Consider the following 19,801-nt stretch of genomic DNA (forward strand, 5'->3'; position numbering starts at 1 on the left):
TGTAGGCTACTCAAGCTGCCGTTGGTAGGTCATGTGACAGGAACAACGTGGCGGATGTAGTCAGAGAATGTCTAATAGGAAGAGAATTGGCACTCTCTGCTTACTTCCGGGTTCTGGATTGGTTGCAGTAACACGTCTCTATCCATGCGGGGGCGCTCGCGAGCGAGTGCAGAATGAATGGATGTCTATGGCGAAATACCCCTCAAAACCCACTTTTCTCAGGATATAATTTTTTGTCTAGTAATTTAAATGTTGTATTCGAAAGGGAGGGCTAAGATAATACACTCAGCTGAAAATTGCATTTTAAGTTCACTTATCTGCTCTAAAAAAGCGTTCAAAAATGTGATGACGTCACATATTTTCACACTGCCAGAGGGTCTGCTTTACGGCAATTTCTGACTTCCGCTTCATGGCTTCCTTACTCGTGTCATCGACGATAACACCAGCTGCTACTTGAGGTAAGGCTCTCTCGGTTAATACACGAGTTACAAAGAGTTCTAGTTAGCTAATTTAAAAGGAAAATGCGCGAATATTTTACATATGTATATTACTTACAATGGTAAATGGCAGCGACTTTGATTTCTTCGGCTGGCTGTCGAAGAAATCATATTTTCTTCGACAGCTAGCCAACAGTTAGCTATCTGTTATGTAGCCTAACGTTAGCCAATTTATGGCGGCAATGGTGAAGGTAAAATAACCTTATATATTAACATCATTAATTTACGGATGTTGCCGTATTGATTTTTCTCTAGACAAAGATATACTTACTGAGCTCACAGCTAAAATACATGGATGCATTAATTGAAGTTTGATTTTTTTTTCTCAGGAAGTTCTCCTTGTCCTGGTTTCCTGCACCGAGTTGTCGTCGCCAGGGGTTTGAATGTTCAGTATTGTTGTAGTATAGTATCCTATCATTTTTCATGTTTGGTCATTTACTAATTTACTATTGGTTGTGTTCTTGTTGTTAGACCCCTCATTTTTACAGTTCTTTTGGTGTGAAGTTTACTGTAGATGTAGTATAAGATGTTCTTTATATAGATTTTAATCTTCTGGTCTTTGTCTTAATGTTTTGATGCCTTTTATTTGTATTTCCTAAACTGTGAATAAACTAGCCTGTTGCCATGTTTTGTGTAATTACTGTTTCAATGTGATTATCTGTCTGTCTATTAGGAGGTCATGTAGCCTAGACCATGTTCCTCATTTAACAAATTTGTAGCTTATAATGTGTTGCAGAGCTGATGGTTAATTCAAATTCAATTTCAACGGCTAACAACAAATTATTTTGACAAATTTAACTAATGAATACATACATAACATTTATAACATCAACATAGCTGAACATGAATTCCTCAATGACCTACTTGATTATCTGTTTTTTTTAGTAAAGTAATATTTAGTAGTAATATTATTTACGTACTTTTGTATATGTTATGCATTCTAATTGTATCAACATCTTTTCATTGGTAATGAGAGGCTATCTGACCTACTGCTGCACTCCATCGAGCGAGATATTCCAAATAATTGTGAGAAAGTCAATAAAAAATATAAAAACACAACAGACAGACGGGTACTGCTTTAAATACAGGTGATTTATTTAAAAAAAAAAATCGATGTTTTTTGTGCCCTTTTTGGTTCTTCCGCCCCTGCCCCGGAGGTCTGTGCACACCACTGATACAGTCTAAGCAGATGCTGAAGTTGTTAAATCGTAAACAAACGATCTGTATGGAACAATTGGTTAAAGTACGTTAAGTGTTCGACACCAAACCACTTGGAAGCGCCAGAGAAAGTCTAATAGACAGGCTCTGGCAGCGCGGACTCCTATTAGACATTCTCTGGTCATGCGCGATTTTACCCGCGCTCCAGTTTTTGCCAACATTCCCGCCCAGGTGCTGGTATCCTATGACCATTTATACAGGAGCAAGAAAGAACATTACCTTTTTTTTGTCCTTGGGGAATGAAAAGAATGACAGTCCATTCCCACTGTTGGAACAATGCATTGCTGGACATCTACGAGGCATTTTCTTTATTTCTAATTTATGCTATGATCATTGAAATGTTCTTGAGCGGGATATTGACTGGATTATTTAAGGTTGTCATACCATAACCTTACCATGTATATAAACACATTGAACACAAGAATAGAAAAAACACTCAAATTACATTTATTCCCATGTACTTTTTACAATACATTTATAACGATATGAAAATAAAATTGCCCGCAGCAAAATATAAATACAGTACACAAAAAATAACTTCGACAGAAAGTCCTCCTTAAGATAATGTCAGACATTCCAGAGCCCGTCTACATTAGACATTCTCAGACGGGCTCGAGCTCTTTCTTCTGATTCTGCTTTAGCTTCAGGTGCCATCAAGCGCGGTCTGTGGTTGTAATCAGTCGCAAGTCCGTCACTGACCAATCAGCATTCATTAGCAGAATGCTAGCTTGTTCCGGCCAACAACGGCCCCACCTGTAAGAAATCGAAAGGACATAAGTACTGGTTCATTCAACTTTCGACCTATAACCTATATTGAACTTGCAAAGCCTATAATAAAATCTGAGAATTCTCAACGGCAATCGGGTGAAAGAGACACATTTAGCCGTATAGCCCCATTGACTCCCATTCAGTTTGCACTCGCTCGCGATCACCCCCAGTGGAATTCTAATGGAACTGCAACCAAAATCAATACAATGGGACTGAATAGGGAGTGCCAAGGCTCTCCGTAGACGGGCTCTGATGTAGTAAGGGGGCTACACCTTGGGGCTCTGTCCCAAATGGCTCAAAAAGCCCTTGGTCTTTTCAGCTTCTCTTAGACTGTGATCAAAATAGCACACTTTCTTACTGCACAGTACACAATACTGCCTACTATTTCTTTAAGAATAGTTTGTGCGAACCGTTCGTTTTACACAGGCTTGTTAATGAGGGTTCATACTGTATATGCCACATAGAGCTCATTTCATAATTAATGACTGAACAGAACTGAATCAACCTTGAGCTGTCTTTAACTGAACAGTGATACTGTTTTCATTCTGTCAGTCACACTAAGAGGAAAAGGGGATATAGTTACACTATAAAGTAGAGTTCGACCGATATATAGAGCCGATATTTGTAATATTTTAATATATCGGCATCGGCCGATATCCGTGTTTAGTTGCACCGATTTAAAGTCAGGCATGTCGGCGGGCAGCCCCGTGTTATTGGTGCGGTGGAAAGTGCTGCTGCCGCATGTGAAGCACCCCAAGCCAAAACTTTTGGAAGATTCAACAACAGTCCTGGGAGATAAAGAATTTCACTCTGTAAATGGGGTGGAGAAGTTGTCAGCTCTTACAAACACTGCAGCGTGATTGAGGTCTATACTCCGTTACTCCGCCCCGTTCACAGACAGCACCGTGCTCGGAGAGACAGTTGTGCTGGAGCTGCCCTGGGGTGCGTTTCCCAAAAGCATCATTAGCCAACTATCGTCGCAAGTTCCGTCGTTACCAACATAGTTCAACGATTCAAACGAACATTCGCAAACTGCATCGCAAACTTGTGTCGTTGGTACGACAGCTCTTCACCTGTGGTTAGAAGCATAGTTCGTCGTTAGTTTGCTGTGTCGACGTCATTGATTGCGCCGCACCTGGGCTGTGTTCTATTCACAGTTATCGACCCTATGCCCTATTCCTTTAGAAGATTTCACCATCCACTTTGAGTGATTTAAAAGACTTAAAGTTGTGGTTTAAGTTCATTAATTCGCCTTCTTTATTATTATTATTACAAATTCAGTTTGAAACTATATAGTAGCGTGGCCCTCGCGATTATTCTCCCTTCTAAGTGCCCTCTGAAAGCATTAATCTTGCCGATTAGAACGCAGTCATTGTTTCGTTCGTGCGAGTTATCTTTGTAAAAACATTCCAAAATACATATGTCTCATGTAACAATATTGGTAAAACAGTGTGTTAGAGGTTTTCACTTATATAAAATGTTAACACTCAAATTACAGTATTTTTTATAGTAAATACATTTTTAATTATCAATGAATCTACCTAAATAAAGTAAAACAAAAATGTATAAATAAGTGAGTGATTTTGTTGTTTTTACAGAATTAGAATATAGAATACTCTCTACAAATGTGTTTGTGTGTGAATACATGTGTATATAGCCTATATACAGTATATATATATATATATAGAGAGAGAGAGAGAGAGAGAGAGAGAGAGAGACAGTATACACTGTTTGCAAAAGTTTTTTTTAATGTTTTTAAGTGTTCATTTAATGCATATCGGCAAATAAACCAAATATTTAACAGAAATTATGTCAGATTAAACAAATGGTTTAAACTGCAGTGGTGGCTGGATGCTGAACAGGTGACAGGAGGTATGGGCGAAGAGGACATGTCTCCAGCAGCCAGCTATCACCAAAGCCATGCACCCTCTTCAGCCACCTGCAAACTGCAGAAGTGGCCCACACAAAAGAGTCATGTGTGCTTCCATCACCCATCCATCAGGCCATCACCCACCACCTCCAGAAGTTTCCAACAGCATAATAATGCAGTGTAGCTAACAACTGAATTTAAAAGCATTGTTTCTTCTTATTGCCCTCTGAAGATGTGAATCCTGATGTTGAAGGGACAGACTGGAGAGGACCTGATACTGGAGGCCTGGACTTTGAAGGCAAAGGCCTGGTTGATGCACAGGTATCTATATCTCCAAGGATCCTTCCATTGCAACAGGCCCCAGGATGGCCAAAACTGTCTCTTCCTCTGTAGGGACAGGAGGTACTGAACTGATACCCCATCAGTCTTGTTTGCTTCCCTCTTACGTGCCACAGCCCTCTGTTTTGTCACACTTGTGAAGTCCCTCCACTTATTTATTCCTGACTTCGTCTGGGCTTTGTCCATATCCATAGCTAGCATCGTTTATTTTTTGAGTGATTTCTGCCCAGATTTTATTTTTGTCAGCATTTGTAATGCTATTTTTCAGCTTTGAAAATAGCTGGACTTTACTATTTTCCACCTCCTCGAAACTCGCGGCATATTTATTAATTAATTAATTTATTGTATAAATTTCTTGTGTAAAAGGTAACATGCTAATTTGCGTAATTTAATTATGCAACCCCCCCCCCCCCCCCCCCAAAACGACTGTATTGGAGCAAACAGCAACTTAAGTTACAATTCAGTGACATTAGTTCTACACAGTCCCTGGCGTCCTCTGGCTTTACCTCACAGGACACTAGCAAACGAACATCTAGCCAGCCAACTCCAGTCAACAAAACAAATCATCAGCTAACTCAGTGTTTCTCAAACTTTTTCTGCCATTCCCCACTTCGGAGATAGGAAAGGGTTCCGAGCCCCACCTGTCCCCAATCACCCCAACAAAATGGTAATACACTAGGCTTTAAGATTAACTGTTAAAATGTAGACAAGTGAAGCCCATTTTTAGCGATTTTTAGTACTTCCGTTTCTGATGCGCAGACTCAAACTAAGCTTGATGACGTCAGCAACCTGTCTGACAGATGTAAATCTTCTAGTAGCTGTGCGTGCAAACTGCCATCGTTAATCTTGCAGAGACAGCGAGCTTGAGCGGGGAGTTCTTTGGCGTGAGTGAGCAGGAGTAAGTATTCTGATTAATTATTTTGTATAGTATTTTAAAATGTAACGCCAGTACGCCATATTAAGTTAATTGCCTGCGAGCTTCTCCTCCTGTCTGTACGGTAATGCGACAGAGAGTCGAGTGGTTATGACGCAATCGTTAGCCTATTTTTTACAAAAACTGTTTCTACGTGGCCATAATGTAACATAAAGGTAATGGAGACCTTTATACATTGTCGTGTATCTTTAGAAATAAATAATCGACAAACGCCGAGTCTTTAAACGCCTCAGATGTAAAGTTATTCGCTGTCAAAGTGACGCCAAAATGAATGGGAGTCAATGGGATGCTAACGCAAGTGAAGTTCTGCTACAAGATGGCGGCACGCGGCCGACTTCAACTTCCGGTCGACTTCCTTGCCGCCTGGCGGCTCGTCGGGTGAGGCAGGGGAGGCACAGTTTCCCCAAAATTTTGAGGTGAAAGTGAGGAAGATTTAATGTTAATAAAATTCACTATTCATTTCAGTTCATGTCTCAGAATGTATATATTTTTGTTTGTAATTTCACAGTTGTAAGGCCAGGGGAACCAATCAGCATCGAGTGTTCACTTTCAGCGCTGAGGAGTGCTGAGAAAAGTAACATCATAGAAAATGCTAGCCTCCCTTCTGGAATATCAACCAACCATCATAGAGACATTATTTCATTTAATATAGTTAATGTAATATAACATCATAGTAAGAGTGCAGTTGTTCTCCAGATATTAGCATAACAAATGTGATTTAGATTTGTATAAAAATTAAATAAACAAGAAGTTAATATTAAGTGCATTTTAGGCACCATATTGCCTGTTTTAGCTCTATTTCACCAACGAAAAAAAGTTGAAAACTAAACTACAGCAGTAACAGTAATTGCGTCTTTGAGAAACACACTGAGGAGGTGTTTCCTAACTGAGTGAATCCACTTTTTGAACAAATCAGTCATTGACGTAATAATTATTTTTAGTTTTTTCCCCTGTCTTTCACGTCTATACCGATCCCACTATACAGTTGTGTGAGGCTGTATGTCTAAGAGTGTGTATGCCTTCATTTTGCTAGGCATGGCAAATGTTTTTATATATGCATGTTTTAATTATAACTGTGAAGCAACAACATTGCTATTAAATGTGCTATATAAATAAATAAAAGTTGAAGTTAAGTTCAAATTCCATTGTATTTTGGTGGCTTGATTGTGTAAACAACTTCAAAAACATTGCAAAAAAAAAAAATGTTTTGAAGAATGTTTTGGTCAATTTAGTCAGCTTTTTTTATTGAAACTTTGAGAAGAAGGATAATTGAACGGTCTCCATGCAATAGTAAGGCTTTCCTCTCTGTACACATATCCTTAAGTACAATTTTGCCTGTTTTATTGGTGTCCCCTTCAAAACTTGCTCGTGAAAAATGTTGTTTATTGCCCCCCCCCCAACATTTAGATGAGATTTTCGCCCCTGATGTTAAAGATATTATGCCATGTGCACTTTAAGTTGATTTCATATACTTTAATTTAATAATTTAATGTCAATAAAAAAAGACAAAACGTATGTTTATTTGTCTTGGCCTTTTTTTTTTTTTTTTGCTGATCTGAAAAATGATCCGATCCATACGAGGACGAGCGAGCGCGGGTTTGACTAGATGTATTTGTTATTGCTCACGTCTCGTTCTGCACATATCCAAATGTTTCCATATTCGCAATGTATCTGAATGTTAAACTATAATATTTTGGTATTTTTTTTTAATGTAAACTAGACGGAAAGATCATCCTCTCCACATGAGCAAAAACGTGCATAACAGCAGAGTGGACCGGTATACTACGGTCTATTTAAACTGACCAGTGTAACCTTTTAAATGTTTGGTTTAGTGTTCTTTATTTTAATAATGAACTGACTGCGATGTAAGTTTGTAATTAGAATGCACTTTAGATGTTCTGTGTCATTTATACCAAACACAAATGTTGCTGGTTGCTAGTGTGTTTGCAGCACTACTGTTATTTTTTTTTTATATATTAAATTTTTTATATTTTTCAGTTATATATATATATATATATAACCTGTTTTATATATTTAATATTTAATCAGTTTAATGATTTGTTTGGTTAACTGTGGATACATTTTTTATTTTAATACCGTGCAGTGCACAAAATTAAGATTCGAGAGATGGTTCAAGTCAGTGCTCAATAAATGATGATAAGTTTAGAAATGTTGTGCATCCACTTATTATTAGTGTGACATTTCAGAATGCAAATGAAGGGGAAAACTTCAAGATATCGGCCCTAAAAATCTGCAGCACATATCGGCCATCGGCTGACCCTGACCTCTTAACATCGCCATCGGCTCTATAGAAAAACCCATATCGGTCGATCTCTACTAGAAAGTGATAACAATGATACATTTTGTTTATACCAAAATAGCAGTATTTTCTTTAGCAATAGGCTAAGTGTAGTTAGGTGGCAGATATTTATAGTACTACTGTAGTACATTATAAAACAGTGTGTTATAACATACTGAGTGCAGATTATCATATTTGTTAATGTCATTAAATGGATGTCGCCTTATTGGAACAATAAAGGCCTCTCTACACCAATTTTGCTTGCATAATTTAAATATATATTTTTTATTTATATATATGTTATCCATATGTTCTATTACTGCATTATTATTTAATATCTCTGAAACAGTCTGTAGTATAAAGCACTATTGGGATAAAGGTGACATCATCTGACTTGACCGGAAACCTTCCCTAGAGATTTATGTCTTACTAATGCAATTGTTTTTATAATAGTTAGTAGTATACAGTAACATGTATAAGTACGTTGTTCGAAACTACTGTCTTCGACCGTTAATATTTAAACTTTCAGAAAGCAATAACTAGAATGAGAGGTTCTATATTTTTGTTTATAACAATGCTTAGAACATACTAATTATTTGTTGTTTACAATACGTCAAGAAAGAGTTCTGCCGCTGGTACACTTCACAACATCGCTATACGGAAGTGAAGTTGCTAGTTAAGATTCGACAGGAAATACGTAAGCATTGTTCGTTCGTGCTTGGAGTCTGTTCTATAGCAATGTGAACGCTAGCTCACTTACACAACCAACTTTACCAAAAGGATCTTGTTTGTTGGTTTCCTCCTGTGAAGTAATTGCACTGACATCAAAGCCATGCGAAAGAGTAGCCTGTTGTGTAACTTATCAGTACCGTGACTGGAATATCTTGATTAATTATTTCAAATATAATACTTAATTATGCGATTCAATAACTTTCTCCAGCAAGCAATGACCACTTTAGTGTATTGTGACCAAAAACATTTGTTTACTGGTTTATTTTCCTGTCTGTTATGTCTGTTACTGGTTACACCAGTAGATGGCGACAGGTGATGCATAACTACATTAACAAAAATAACAATGAACACATATCACAACACTGCATCATGAACAAACATGAATTAAAAACGGTACATTCATAAATTGTTGTCAAAATTAAATTACATTAACATAAAAAAATTACATTAACATCAGTTAATGAAATTCACTGAAAACGAAAGATCTCTACAGAGGACAAATGTATTTTATGAGCTGAAGAGTATAATTATTTAACAAGCTAAAGGCAGTAGTGTTTCTTTCTGCTGGGGAAATCAAGTAATTTTTTTTTAAGCAAAAAGCAAAGAAATTATATTTTTATTATTATTAAAATTGTAATTAATCTATTTTTTCTAAGGTGTTCCAGACAAAGTAGTTTTGAGTAAGCACACACAGCATGATATTTCACACTAAAGTGTCAGACTGCTCTGAAGTGGCATGTGTCTGCTCACAGAGAGCTGCTGCAGCACGTCACTGCGGGGTCTTCCTCCTGGTGGCGCTGTGTGGTTGTTTGGGAGGTGGGGGTCTGCTCTTGATGTTCTGGCACTTTGGGATGTGTCTCTCTGCCGGCCCTGGAGCAAATCTGCGTCCGCAGTGAGGGCAGCTCACATATTCTGGGTTTAGATTCGAGAGGGACTGTGGCGGCACACTTCCTCGACCCTGACGCATGGTTTGAATGAAGGCCTCATGTTTCTGTCGCCAGTTATTCTTCTTGAGCTGTGGATAAAAACAGTAAGACATCAGACACGGATAGTACACAGAAAAGTAGTGTTATGGAGTAAAAATTACTATAAAACACAGATAGGCCTTTATGAAATTGCAGACAAATAAAATCATAACAATATTTATTTTCCAAGATCAGTGTTAAAATGTATATGAATATGCCGTTAAATTACTGTCAAATTTGTCTTACATTTCAGTCTGTTCCTCATGGTCTCATGAGGGTTCATATAATGATGCTAAAGAAGGACATTATTTTGTGTATTTGGTTTAATGCAATGTGTTTATGCGGTTCATGGTAAAAAAAAAAAAAACTTATTTTCCACATAATGTACATTATTGTTTCTCCTCTATGCCCCGCCTTTCTGAAAAGCATAGATTTTTACAAAGCTCATTGTTCTGAAAAGCGAGGTGTGCTGTGATTGGCCAGCTATCCAGTGTGTTTGTGAATGGCCAAATACCTCAAGCATGTGATGGAAAGGTTACACCCCTTAACATACTGTGATGCTGTGTGTGCCGGCGTAACTAGACAAAACCAATAAAACCCATCATAAACGAGCCATTTGTTGCATCCAGATAGGACATAATTACTGATTATAATGACTTATACTGTCTATTTACACGTTGCGTACCCGCCGCGTAAACATAAAGCCATATCTGCCTTTGTGATTAGAGAAACAACAAACAACAAGCGCTACTCTACACTGCTCAAAACTTGTGTTTGAAAACAGCTCAGTTTTATTCAGACTCAAATATATGCAATTTTCTGCAGATGCTGATATTTACACAATGAAATTCTGATGCTTGTGAGGTAAATCAATGAGATCTTTAACATTTTATGGCAGATACTGACAAAAGATGCTATAATTATCAAGCGTCACTCTATATCTTCAATAATCTGTCTTAATAAAGTGAGATTGAAGTTATAATGCCATTGTAATAAAATGATAATTGAGAGATGAAAAAACGCTCCTCAAAAGATCCTGATCCTGATCAGATTGATGGAGAATCAAGTAAAGCTGAGCTGCTTCAGTCCAGTAAGAGTTCATCTGGAGATATTACTGACCTTATTCTGACCTTTACTTGATCAAATCAAGACAAGATTTGACACGAGCTGAAGCTGGACACTTTTACAATTACACAGAAAGAGCTTTGACTGGATTAAAAAAGTATGAACCATCAGTGAAATTGTTCTCATCTTGATCATTTAGAGGCCTTTGCTTCTCAAATATGACACAGCAGCAGACTTTATAGAGTTAAAAGAAAGCATCTTACCTCTGGCGTTCTGCTCCTGCTGTTGGTTTTCATGAACTCCTCGAGGTCTGTTCCTTTGGCTCTGTACTGTGACATGTCGAAGATCTTGCGCCGGGGCCGCTGTTTCTCACACACCCTCATGTGTGTCTCCAGACGCTCTCGAGCGAAGCATCGATGGCACACATCACACGGGATCAGCTGCTGTGAAGCGTCCAGATCCTCCTCCAGACTGAGCTCCACCTGCTGCAGGCGCTCTCCTTTCTGTCTGGGGTTTCTCTCCAGGACGGCCTCCTTCCTGAGTTTAGATGTGAGCCGATATAAACCCTCTTTATTTCCTCTCCTCTCATGCTGCAGGTCAGATCTGTCCCTTCTCACAGAGTCAGATGGATTTGGTTTCCTCACCTCGCAGTGATCTTCATCTTCACTGTGCACATAGAGGTTGTGTGTTTCCCTTCTTCTTCTGACATGGTCCCATCCCATGTTTTGCCTGTCACTCATTTCCCGGCTCCGGTGTTTCGCTGTATGTTCATACTCATCCCACTCTCTCATTTCCTCCAGCTTGTGAGCCTTTGTCATCTCTAACATCAATGGTTGTCTCCATTTTGCACTTTCTTTTCTCATCTCCAGCTGGCTACCATTTATCCCTCGCTCCCATCTTTCCATATTGTCTCTGAATTCCCACTTTTCATTTCCATATCGGTCTCTTTCCTCTTCCCAGTCGCCGTATCCATTCCTATAGAACCTGTTGTCCTCCTTTAGCATTTCCAAATGCCTTTTACTTCTCTCATCTCTCTTTGCACGCTCCTTCCTCTCGTTCTGGACTCTCCTCAGAGTCTCCTCGACTTTGGAAATCTTCTCCTGGAGCATCATCTCTTTCGAGTGGATCTCCTTCGCCAGCCACGTTTGTTTCTCAAGCTTCTGTTCGCGGTGCATATTGCACTTCGTCGGATTTGTTCTCTCTGTTAGATACTCTGGATTAAGAGCGTCTAGTTTCCTTACACCCTTCTGCTGGTGTCTGTTAGTTAAACCCGAGGAAACCCGAGGATGCTCTGGCTTCGTGACGTTACTCAGGCTGTACGCTCTCTTGTGAAGGACTGGTTTTAGAGGGAATATATTGTCCGATGCTCTCCGTGAAGGGACGTATTCCCTCTGCTCCTGTGGATGTGTGTGTTTCTTCCAGTGGATGTTGTCTGGATGTTGTCCGTCTCTCGTGGATCTGATCGTTCGCTCCTGGTCTTCTCGTGCATTTGTTCGGGAGATGTGATGAGTTCCCGAGGGTCTGCTCATGCCCTCTCTGTGCAGGGAAGGAAGTTTCGTCGATACGGTCTCTTTTTCCCAGAAATGCTGTGTGAATTGATGGCGTGGCATCGTTTGCATGTTTATGCAGCGTGTGAATATCTGTAACAGCTTCAGTTGATCGTCTATGGGGTTAGAATTGTTGCTTTATTCCAAATAAATAGATTATGATCCACAAATAAATGTAACAAGATTCACAAAAATATATCAAATTCACAAATAAATGTACAGAGTTTTAAAAAAATATATAAAACTCACAAATAAATAAAATCAGATTTGCAAATAAAAATATATATATTTACAAATGTGTTTAATGTCACAAACACAACTCTACCTGGTATTTATTTGTGAACCGCTGTCTGTGCATTTGTAAATCACTGCACGCATTTGTGGATCGGTTCCTGTGCATTTGTGGATTTGAAACACTTCTAGCGTCGACGTGCAGATAAATCCACAAATAAGTGGACTCCACCCACCGTTTACTCAAGCCAATCAAATAACGGCCACATTGAGCTGACCAATCGTAGCACGTTATCGCTTCAACCAATCACGTTTTGGCTTAAATCCAGGGGGGGGGGGGGGCGTCTTGCCTGATCGGCCATGTTATGCGTACTTGTCTGTAACGTTACTTGTGGACTTGTGAAATGTCATCAGTCGCTGCCCAAGTACTGTTTCCCTTTTCAAAGTTCACATCTAGCCAAGTCCAGTTCAAATCCCCGGATGTGTTCTTGCTCCGCTCCTTTTACCGAGGATGCATGGAGAGGTGACTTGTGCGGACTTGATACGGGCCATAACCCAGAATTCAGCTCGAACCAGGTTAGCATCAATGGCGGAGGAGAAAACTCACAACTGTAAGTTATACATTTCGAAATACTATTGTTGTTTTATCACAAAATGTAACGTAGTTCTAAGAGTTTTGATGCCAGAATGTTGTTTAAACTTCAAAGCTACCGTCGAATTTTAAGGAACTATTTGAAAATTTGCTCAGACGATTTCGTTACGAGTTGAAAAGTAGCCTAACCCTCGGCAAGTCCTCCAAAAAAGTAGCTAGGCCCTGTAACATTTTGTAAAATATGGGGCTGCCTGTGTTGATTCTGTAGTGGATAAACATTTGATATATTTTGCTTTGGGTATATCTAATGGGCAATTGTTTTGCCTGAGGGAAAAGTTTCCTAACTAACGTTTGCCTAACGATACTTGTATCAAATGCAAACCTTATTTTAGAGTGCTCTTGTCATTTTAACCAAATAGTTTGCTTGTCTTTATTTAAATTTTTTTTACAAATTCTTTTATAATTGTATTATTTTTCATCAACTTAAATTAAGCATTATTTTTTATCAAGGGACTGCTGAGGAAACTCGGACCTTAATAGAGTGGTGGGCGGCCAATGAAAGGCTTTTCACCGGGAGGCGCAATTCCTCCAAAAGTTGATGGGAGTGAGTATTCATTTTGAGTGCTTGTATAATTCCCTGTATGTCTGAAGGTTTGGAGCTAGATTTGGACAGTCTTCATCCATAAAAATGAATACGTTATTGAAGTGGAATCATGTAAATCTTTATGGTTTTGTTTTGCCTATAGGCATTTTGTTCCACTTCTGGTTTGGCCATAACTGCCAAACAGGCAAAGAAAAAATTGAATAACCTAAAAGATAAATACAAGGTAATCTGCCTGTTTCTCTACTTTCTGTTACTGAAAGAGGCTTACCTAGATGTGTGTAAAGACTTTCCGGTCATATTTGAAACCTAACATAGATGCATTGGCCCTTACATTTTATTTTGTAAAATGTAGTTTACTCCGTTTACATTGTTTACTCTGAGACTGTAAAAAGAATAGTTCACCCCAAAATGAACATTCTGCCATTCACCTACAATTTTAAGTTGTTTCACACCTGTATACACTATTTATTTATTCTTTTTTTTTTTTTTTTTGCTTTACACAAAGGAAGAATATTTGTAACCTAAGAGTTCTGGGGCACCACTGACATGTGTAATTTTTGGTGCCTCAAACTGTTAGGTTACAAAAATTCTTAAGAATATCTTCCTCTGTGTAGAGCAAAAATAAAAAATGTCTAAAAGTGTGGAACAACGTGAGGTGAGAACATGACAGCATTTTGCTTTATTTCAGGAGCTTAGGGACCCACCCACAGGAAAAGGGGTAGAGGCCGGTAGTGTGACTGCTGCCACCTGGCAGTGGTACACTGCAATGGATGCTGCACTCCAAGGGCAGCACTCAGTTACTATGCCCGTAGTTGTTGCATCAAACCCACTGCCACTACAGGTGGCTCAGTCAGCACACCAGGTTCTACCCCTTCTGTGGAAGCCAGGAGTAGCCAGCAGTCAAGAAAGAGGCGACGGGACAGCCAGGCTCTTCTTGAGTTTCTAAAAGAACAGGCAGAGAGGGAAGAGGAGAAGGAGAGAGAAGCATTGGCGAGAGAAGAGGAGAGAGAGAGGGCAGCAACAGCCAGAGCAGAGACATATCTGTCTCTGTTTGAAAAACTTAATAAATTCTAAATTAATGTTGTATTTAATGATAAATGATTTTATATAGATTATTTGAATAAAAAAAAATAAAAAATGAATGTTTCAATTTCAACCCTGGCAAATCATTGTTATAGCAACAGTGTATTCTTTATATTTACAACAAAAACACAAATAATATAAAATAATGTAATATCCAATGTCTATAGTGGTATATAATTATTTACAATCATGCAGTTGAATCTCAAGAAGAACATACCAAAATTAAGAAAACGTATAAATGTATCTATACCCATCTACTTGCACATTTATTCATACCTATCTTTCTAATTAATGTCATAGCTATTTCAACTGTTTATGTTGCTCTTTTAATGAACATGACAACACCTGGAAAGGTTTACTGTCTAGATGTAGTACTGTTCAGTTAGACACCCAGGCAGTTCCACGGGAGAAGAAAGCTGCGCAGCCAGACGTCCTCGGAGATGGTTCCCTGATAGGTCCCTCTCACCCACTGCTGCATTCTCACCATCCTCGCGGTCTTTTTGTCCTTGGCTTTCCTCCTCCTCCTCCAAGAGATCACCTCCCATCACACAGATGTTGTGGAGGATACAACAGGCACCAATCACCTTTGGGGCGAACAGTGGCCTGATCTCCAGGGCCCGCAAGAAAATTGCACGCCAGTGAGTTTTTAACATCCCAATCATCGAGTATATATATCCCATCATCGAGTGCGCTCGATGATGTTCCGTGCTTGTGCATAATGCCTGTTGTATCGGGCTTCAACTTGGCCTGTTAATCAAAAATCGTGTAGAAAATGTGTAGTGTATTGCAAATTCATAACAGTAAAAATTTGGTTTATCGTGTGTGTCTGTCTGTCTGACATAAAAAAAGTGTTCTTACTTGCGACAGGCTGGCGGTATGGGGTCATGATTGCAATAGGATGCTGCAAGCAAGGGTATCCCCCATCTCCCAAAAGATAGTATCCAGCTGGTGAATACAAAGCCTGCTGGTACATTGGTGATCTGCGCAGCACAAGGGCATCGTGTACAGAGCCTGGATTGCCAATATACACATCTATAAATATGCCTTTAGCATCACAGGTGCCCTGTAGAATGATGGAAGGGAAGATCTTTCTATTTATGTAGCATCTTTTTTGTGGCATTGCAGGAGGAACAATCCTGATGTGGCACCAGCAGCACAGCGGAATGCCTCATGGCCAGCAAGGTGAGCAAAGCCACCCCCCACCTCATCCATTTCCTCTGCTTTTGGAAAATGAATAATTTTGTGGAGGATGGTCATCATCTCCTCCACAACATTGTGAACAGTCCTACAAACTGTTGAAAGTGGCATGCTGAAGTCATCTGATGTGACCCTGTAGGATGCTCCACAGGCAAGCCAATAAACCGTAACAAGTACTTCAATTTCACGGCTCCATCCATGGGCTTTTTGACGGGGCAGCATCTGTACCAGCATGTTGATGCTGTTCCTGGAGAGCCTGAAAGCTGGCTTTAAATCCTCTCCAGAAAAAAACTTGACCAGGATTGGTACCTGGTCATTGATCTGTGAATACCTGCGAGTGGGACTTTGTTCCTGTTAAAATATATAGATAATATATTAAGAATGTTTTTACTTTTGTTGTATTATGTATTTGTTATATGTATTGCTTTTAAAAAGTTGTTACTATATGTACTGTCGTTGCATTGTATTTATTATATTTTTGGATTTAATATAAGCTATATACTCAGTTGTTTTAAGGATTTTGTCTAAAATTTACTAAAATCTGCCATAATTAAATCTCCCTCTAACATTTGCTCTTTTCGTGAAGTATTTCTTTATACTCTATTTCGGTTTCATTCATTTATTGATAAGCTCTAGCACAACATTCATCCCAGAGTCTAAAAGTTGTAGCCTATATGATTATTATAGATATTAAATTGTCCTGTTTGTGTTAATGCAGTAATATGATGTGCACCTAGCTATATAAAGATGATAAACTATAAACTTATTTGAGCACCACAAAGACAAATAAAAGGTGTGTGAAGTGTAAGCTAGTTAATTTAAATGTTATCAACTGTCAAACCTATTGTACTTGTCAGTTTATTTGGTATACTGAAAAATCTAATGTAGTCTCATTACATCCCTGCAATAGTTTACATAACTTTTTGTGAGATAGTACTTTGTAGTCTGTAAATAGGGTGCCTATATGATACATTATAATACATTTTTATTATGACTTTTCATTTGGATATACCTAACTAAGTCCACATAAGTATATGGGCAGTTTATGAAGAAAGAATAATTAGAAAAACGTACAATGCTAGAGAGACATGCTAATATGGCACGTCTCTTCGCCATCCTCCGCTGCATCCTGGATTTTCTTTGAAGGATTCGTCTCCTCCGTTCGGCAGCCTCCTCTTCAGCATCTTGATAAATAGCAATTGCAATGGCAATCCTAAGCTTGATTTACACCTTTCAACCGTTTTTCCCGCTTTTTTATTTAAATTGTAGCTGAGTGGGTTTATTGCTAGATTGTTCTTAATGAAAAGAGGCAGTTGTTTCCACATATTTTATTTATTTTGAACGACGTAAATATAATCACAGTATTAATGTTACCTGAACCACATATTAATGTTTAATAGTTTTTAAAATAAAAAAGAGACAGTCGTTTAATATTATATTCAATTTCATTATAAATATAAAGTGAAAATAATCAGAGTAGGTACATATTAGTTTTTTAATACTAATATATTTAATATATTGAAAATAAAAAAGAAGTTAATTCAAGTAAAACATGCATGCTGAGTGATGCTATCAAGTACGCTTCCGTTCCATTTGTAGAATGACTGGACTCGCGTCCTCCCGTCCTCGAGAGTTCGTTCTTCTGAGTCCAACTTGGCATGTCCAAACTCGGAAGGACGGAAGTCCAGACTCTGCGAACTTGGTATTGAGAAATGCCCTGACTGTCTGTTGTTGGTCTCAAGTTCGGTGTCTATTCCCGCAGTTCCCCTGGCTGTAAGCCAAAACGTGATTGGTTGAAGCGATAACGTGCTACGATTGGTCAGCTCAATGTGGCCGTTATTTGATTGGCTTGAGTAAACGGTGGGTGGAGTCCACTTATTTGTGGATTTATCTGCATGTCGACGCTAGAAGTGTTTCAAATCCACAAATGCACAGGAACCGATCCACAAATGCGTGCAGTGATTTACAAATGCACAGACAGCGGTTCACAAATAAATACCAGGTAGAGTTGTGTTTGTGACATTAAACACATTTGTAAATATATATATTTTTATTTGCAAATCTGATTTTATTTATTTGTGAGTTTTAAAATTTTTTGTGAAACTCTTTATATTAATTTGTGAATTTGATATATTTTTGTGAATCTCGTTACATTTATTTGTGGATCATAATCTATTTATTTGGAATAATGCAACAATTCTAACCCCATAATCGTCTAATAACAGCGTGGTCAACCTGTGGTCAGTGGACTGATATAACACATAAATAAGGTATAAATAGTTTTGGTTTCCTGTTTCTTCTGTCTAGCATATATTTCCATTACCTGTGGGTCTAAAAAAAGCTAGTCAACTGCATAAACCTAGCCTTTATGTCTTAATATATGCTTCTAATTTAAAAATGATGACTAACTTGTAAGACAAGCCTAAACCTTTTACGCATCTGGCTTTTTTCCCCCTGACCATTGGAAGTATTTTCTAATTTAAGAAGTGATAAAAAATATATATATAAATAAAAATCTCTGTAAAAAACGTTAACGTCAACAAAATCCAACAAGAATGTTAAACCTGAGCTTATTCTGCTCTGGAAATATATGCAGATTAGTGCATACATAAATAGATAAAACCTCATTTGGATGTTTAAACATAATATTACCGAAAGCTTGTAAGTTAGTACAAAAATAACGGACGTCTCAGTGCGCTGTGATTAAGCAGCTGATGTTTTACTGACTAGGATAAAATCCTCTTAACTCTCTCGGCTAAATCAGCACATGTTCATAAGCACTTAAGACATTATCCTGAAGAAATGTAATATTTGCTTAGTTTCAAACTTACCGATTTATGTTTTCTGTGAATGTAAACGGGTTCAGTGAAATCAATGTTGAAAAGTTATGTTTACATTCGTTGCTTAGAAACAAGACAACGCGAACTTCCTACGTCAGACGTCTTGCCGTGACCCGGATGTCCGACGCGCTGTGGTGATGATGATGGTGATGCTGCGCATGTGCCGCTTTGTGAGCAACACAGTAAGTTGCTATTACACGTCTGAAATAAATTGCTTTTGAAACACCAGTGAAGTCGATTTGACTGCGGATTTCAGAAACCACAAAGCCTTTTATTATCTTCCCTCTGCCGGTGTCACGTTATACAGTGCGTATCTCATACAAAACCTGGACATATCGGTCAAACATTTCCCATGAGATCCAGGGCTTCCATGGGGATATAGTCTAAAGAAGCCTTGGAAAAGATTCAGTGGTGAATAAAAATGCCATTCTGTGCTGTGGTCTGAGCTGATATAATGTCTGATATAAGGACAGATTTTTACTATATATATATATATATATATATAATTATATGATAATTCATTATATATGTAAGAAAGAGATATATTTTTTTATGAAATAGAAAAAAATATATATTAATGACCTACTGGTATAGCTGTAAATTCAAGGACAGAAATGATTAGACACAGTTTTCTCAAAAGCAACTAATTCAGTTGTTGCCACTAGAGTTCAATTGAAATAACGACCATAGATAGCTAACTAATCTTTTGGGAAGCACTAAACTCAGGTGCTTTCACAGTGATTTATCACTAGAGGTCGGTGAATTACACATGGTCAGATGCTGCACCACATCACCAACAGCTACTGTCCTGGAAAATCAGCAACACTGGAAACTGCTGTCAGTGTGAAACCCGCTTCATATGAAGGATATCCTGTAGCTTTCATCACCCGGAGCTTTATCACATCACTCCTGGTTTGCGCACAATCAATGTTATACGAGACTAGAACATGTCTGCCCACTTTTTGATTGTCAAGATTGCATCACTACTTTTTTTCAAATTATTATATTTATAAGTGTTTT

General features: G+C 38.3%; 1 protein-coding gene across 2 annotated transcripts; it reads right to left on the bottom strand.

Moving 5' to 3' along the window:
- Window positions 1–8,931: 8,931 nt before the first annotated feature.
- On the bottom strand, window positions 8,932–18,907 carry zc2hc1c (zinc finger, C2HC-type containing 1C). 2 transcript variants are annotated; one of them, XM_059519468.1, is made up of 4 exons: window positions 18,773–18,907; window positions 18,152–18,190; window positions 10,951–12,345; window positions 8,932–9,672 (listed from the first exon to the last, which is right to left on the bottom strand). In XM_059519468.1, exons 3-4 carry the CDS (start codon window positions 12,304–12,306, stop codon window positions 9,427–9,429), a joined length of 1,602 nt encoding a protein of 533 aa, XP_059375451.1. In that variant the 5' UTR covers window positions 12,307–12,345; window positions 18,152–18,190; window positions 18,773–18,907; the 3' UTR covers window positions 8,932–9,426. The 2 variants fall into 2 exon arrangements, with proteins under 2 accessions (XP_059375451.1, XP_059375452.1); XM_059519469.1 differs by having other exon boundaries at window positions 18,152–18,176; window positions 18,773–18,865.
- Window positions 18,908–19,801: the final 894 nt, after the last annotated feature.

The sequence above is a fragment of the Carassius carassius genome, chromosome 31 (assembly GCF_963082965.1).
Source record: "Carassius carassius chromosome 31, fCarCar2.1, whole genome shotgun sequence".
Lineage (NCBI taxonomy): Eukaryota > Metazoa > Chordata > Actinopteri > Cypriniformes > Cyprinidae > Carassius > Carassius carassius.

What these genes read in the sequence shown, in the direction of transcription:
- zc2hc1c (XM_059519468.1), bottom strand. Translation starts at nt 12,306, where the DNA reads ATGCAAACGATGCCACGCCATCAATTCACACAGCATTTCTGGGAAAAA. An exon ending in GCAGGAGCAGAACGCCAGAG is followed by an intron (nt 9,673 to 10,950) that starts GTAAGATGCTTT and finishes TTTTATCCACAG; the next exon opens with CTCAAGAAGAATAACTGGCG.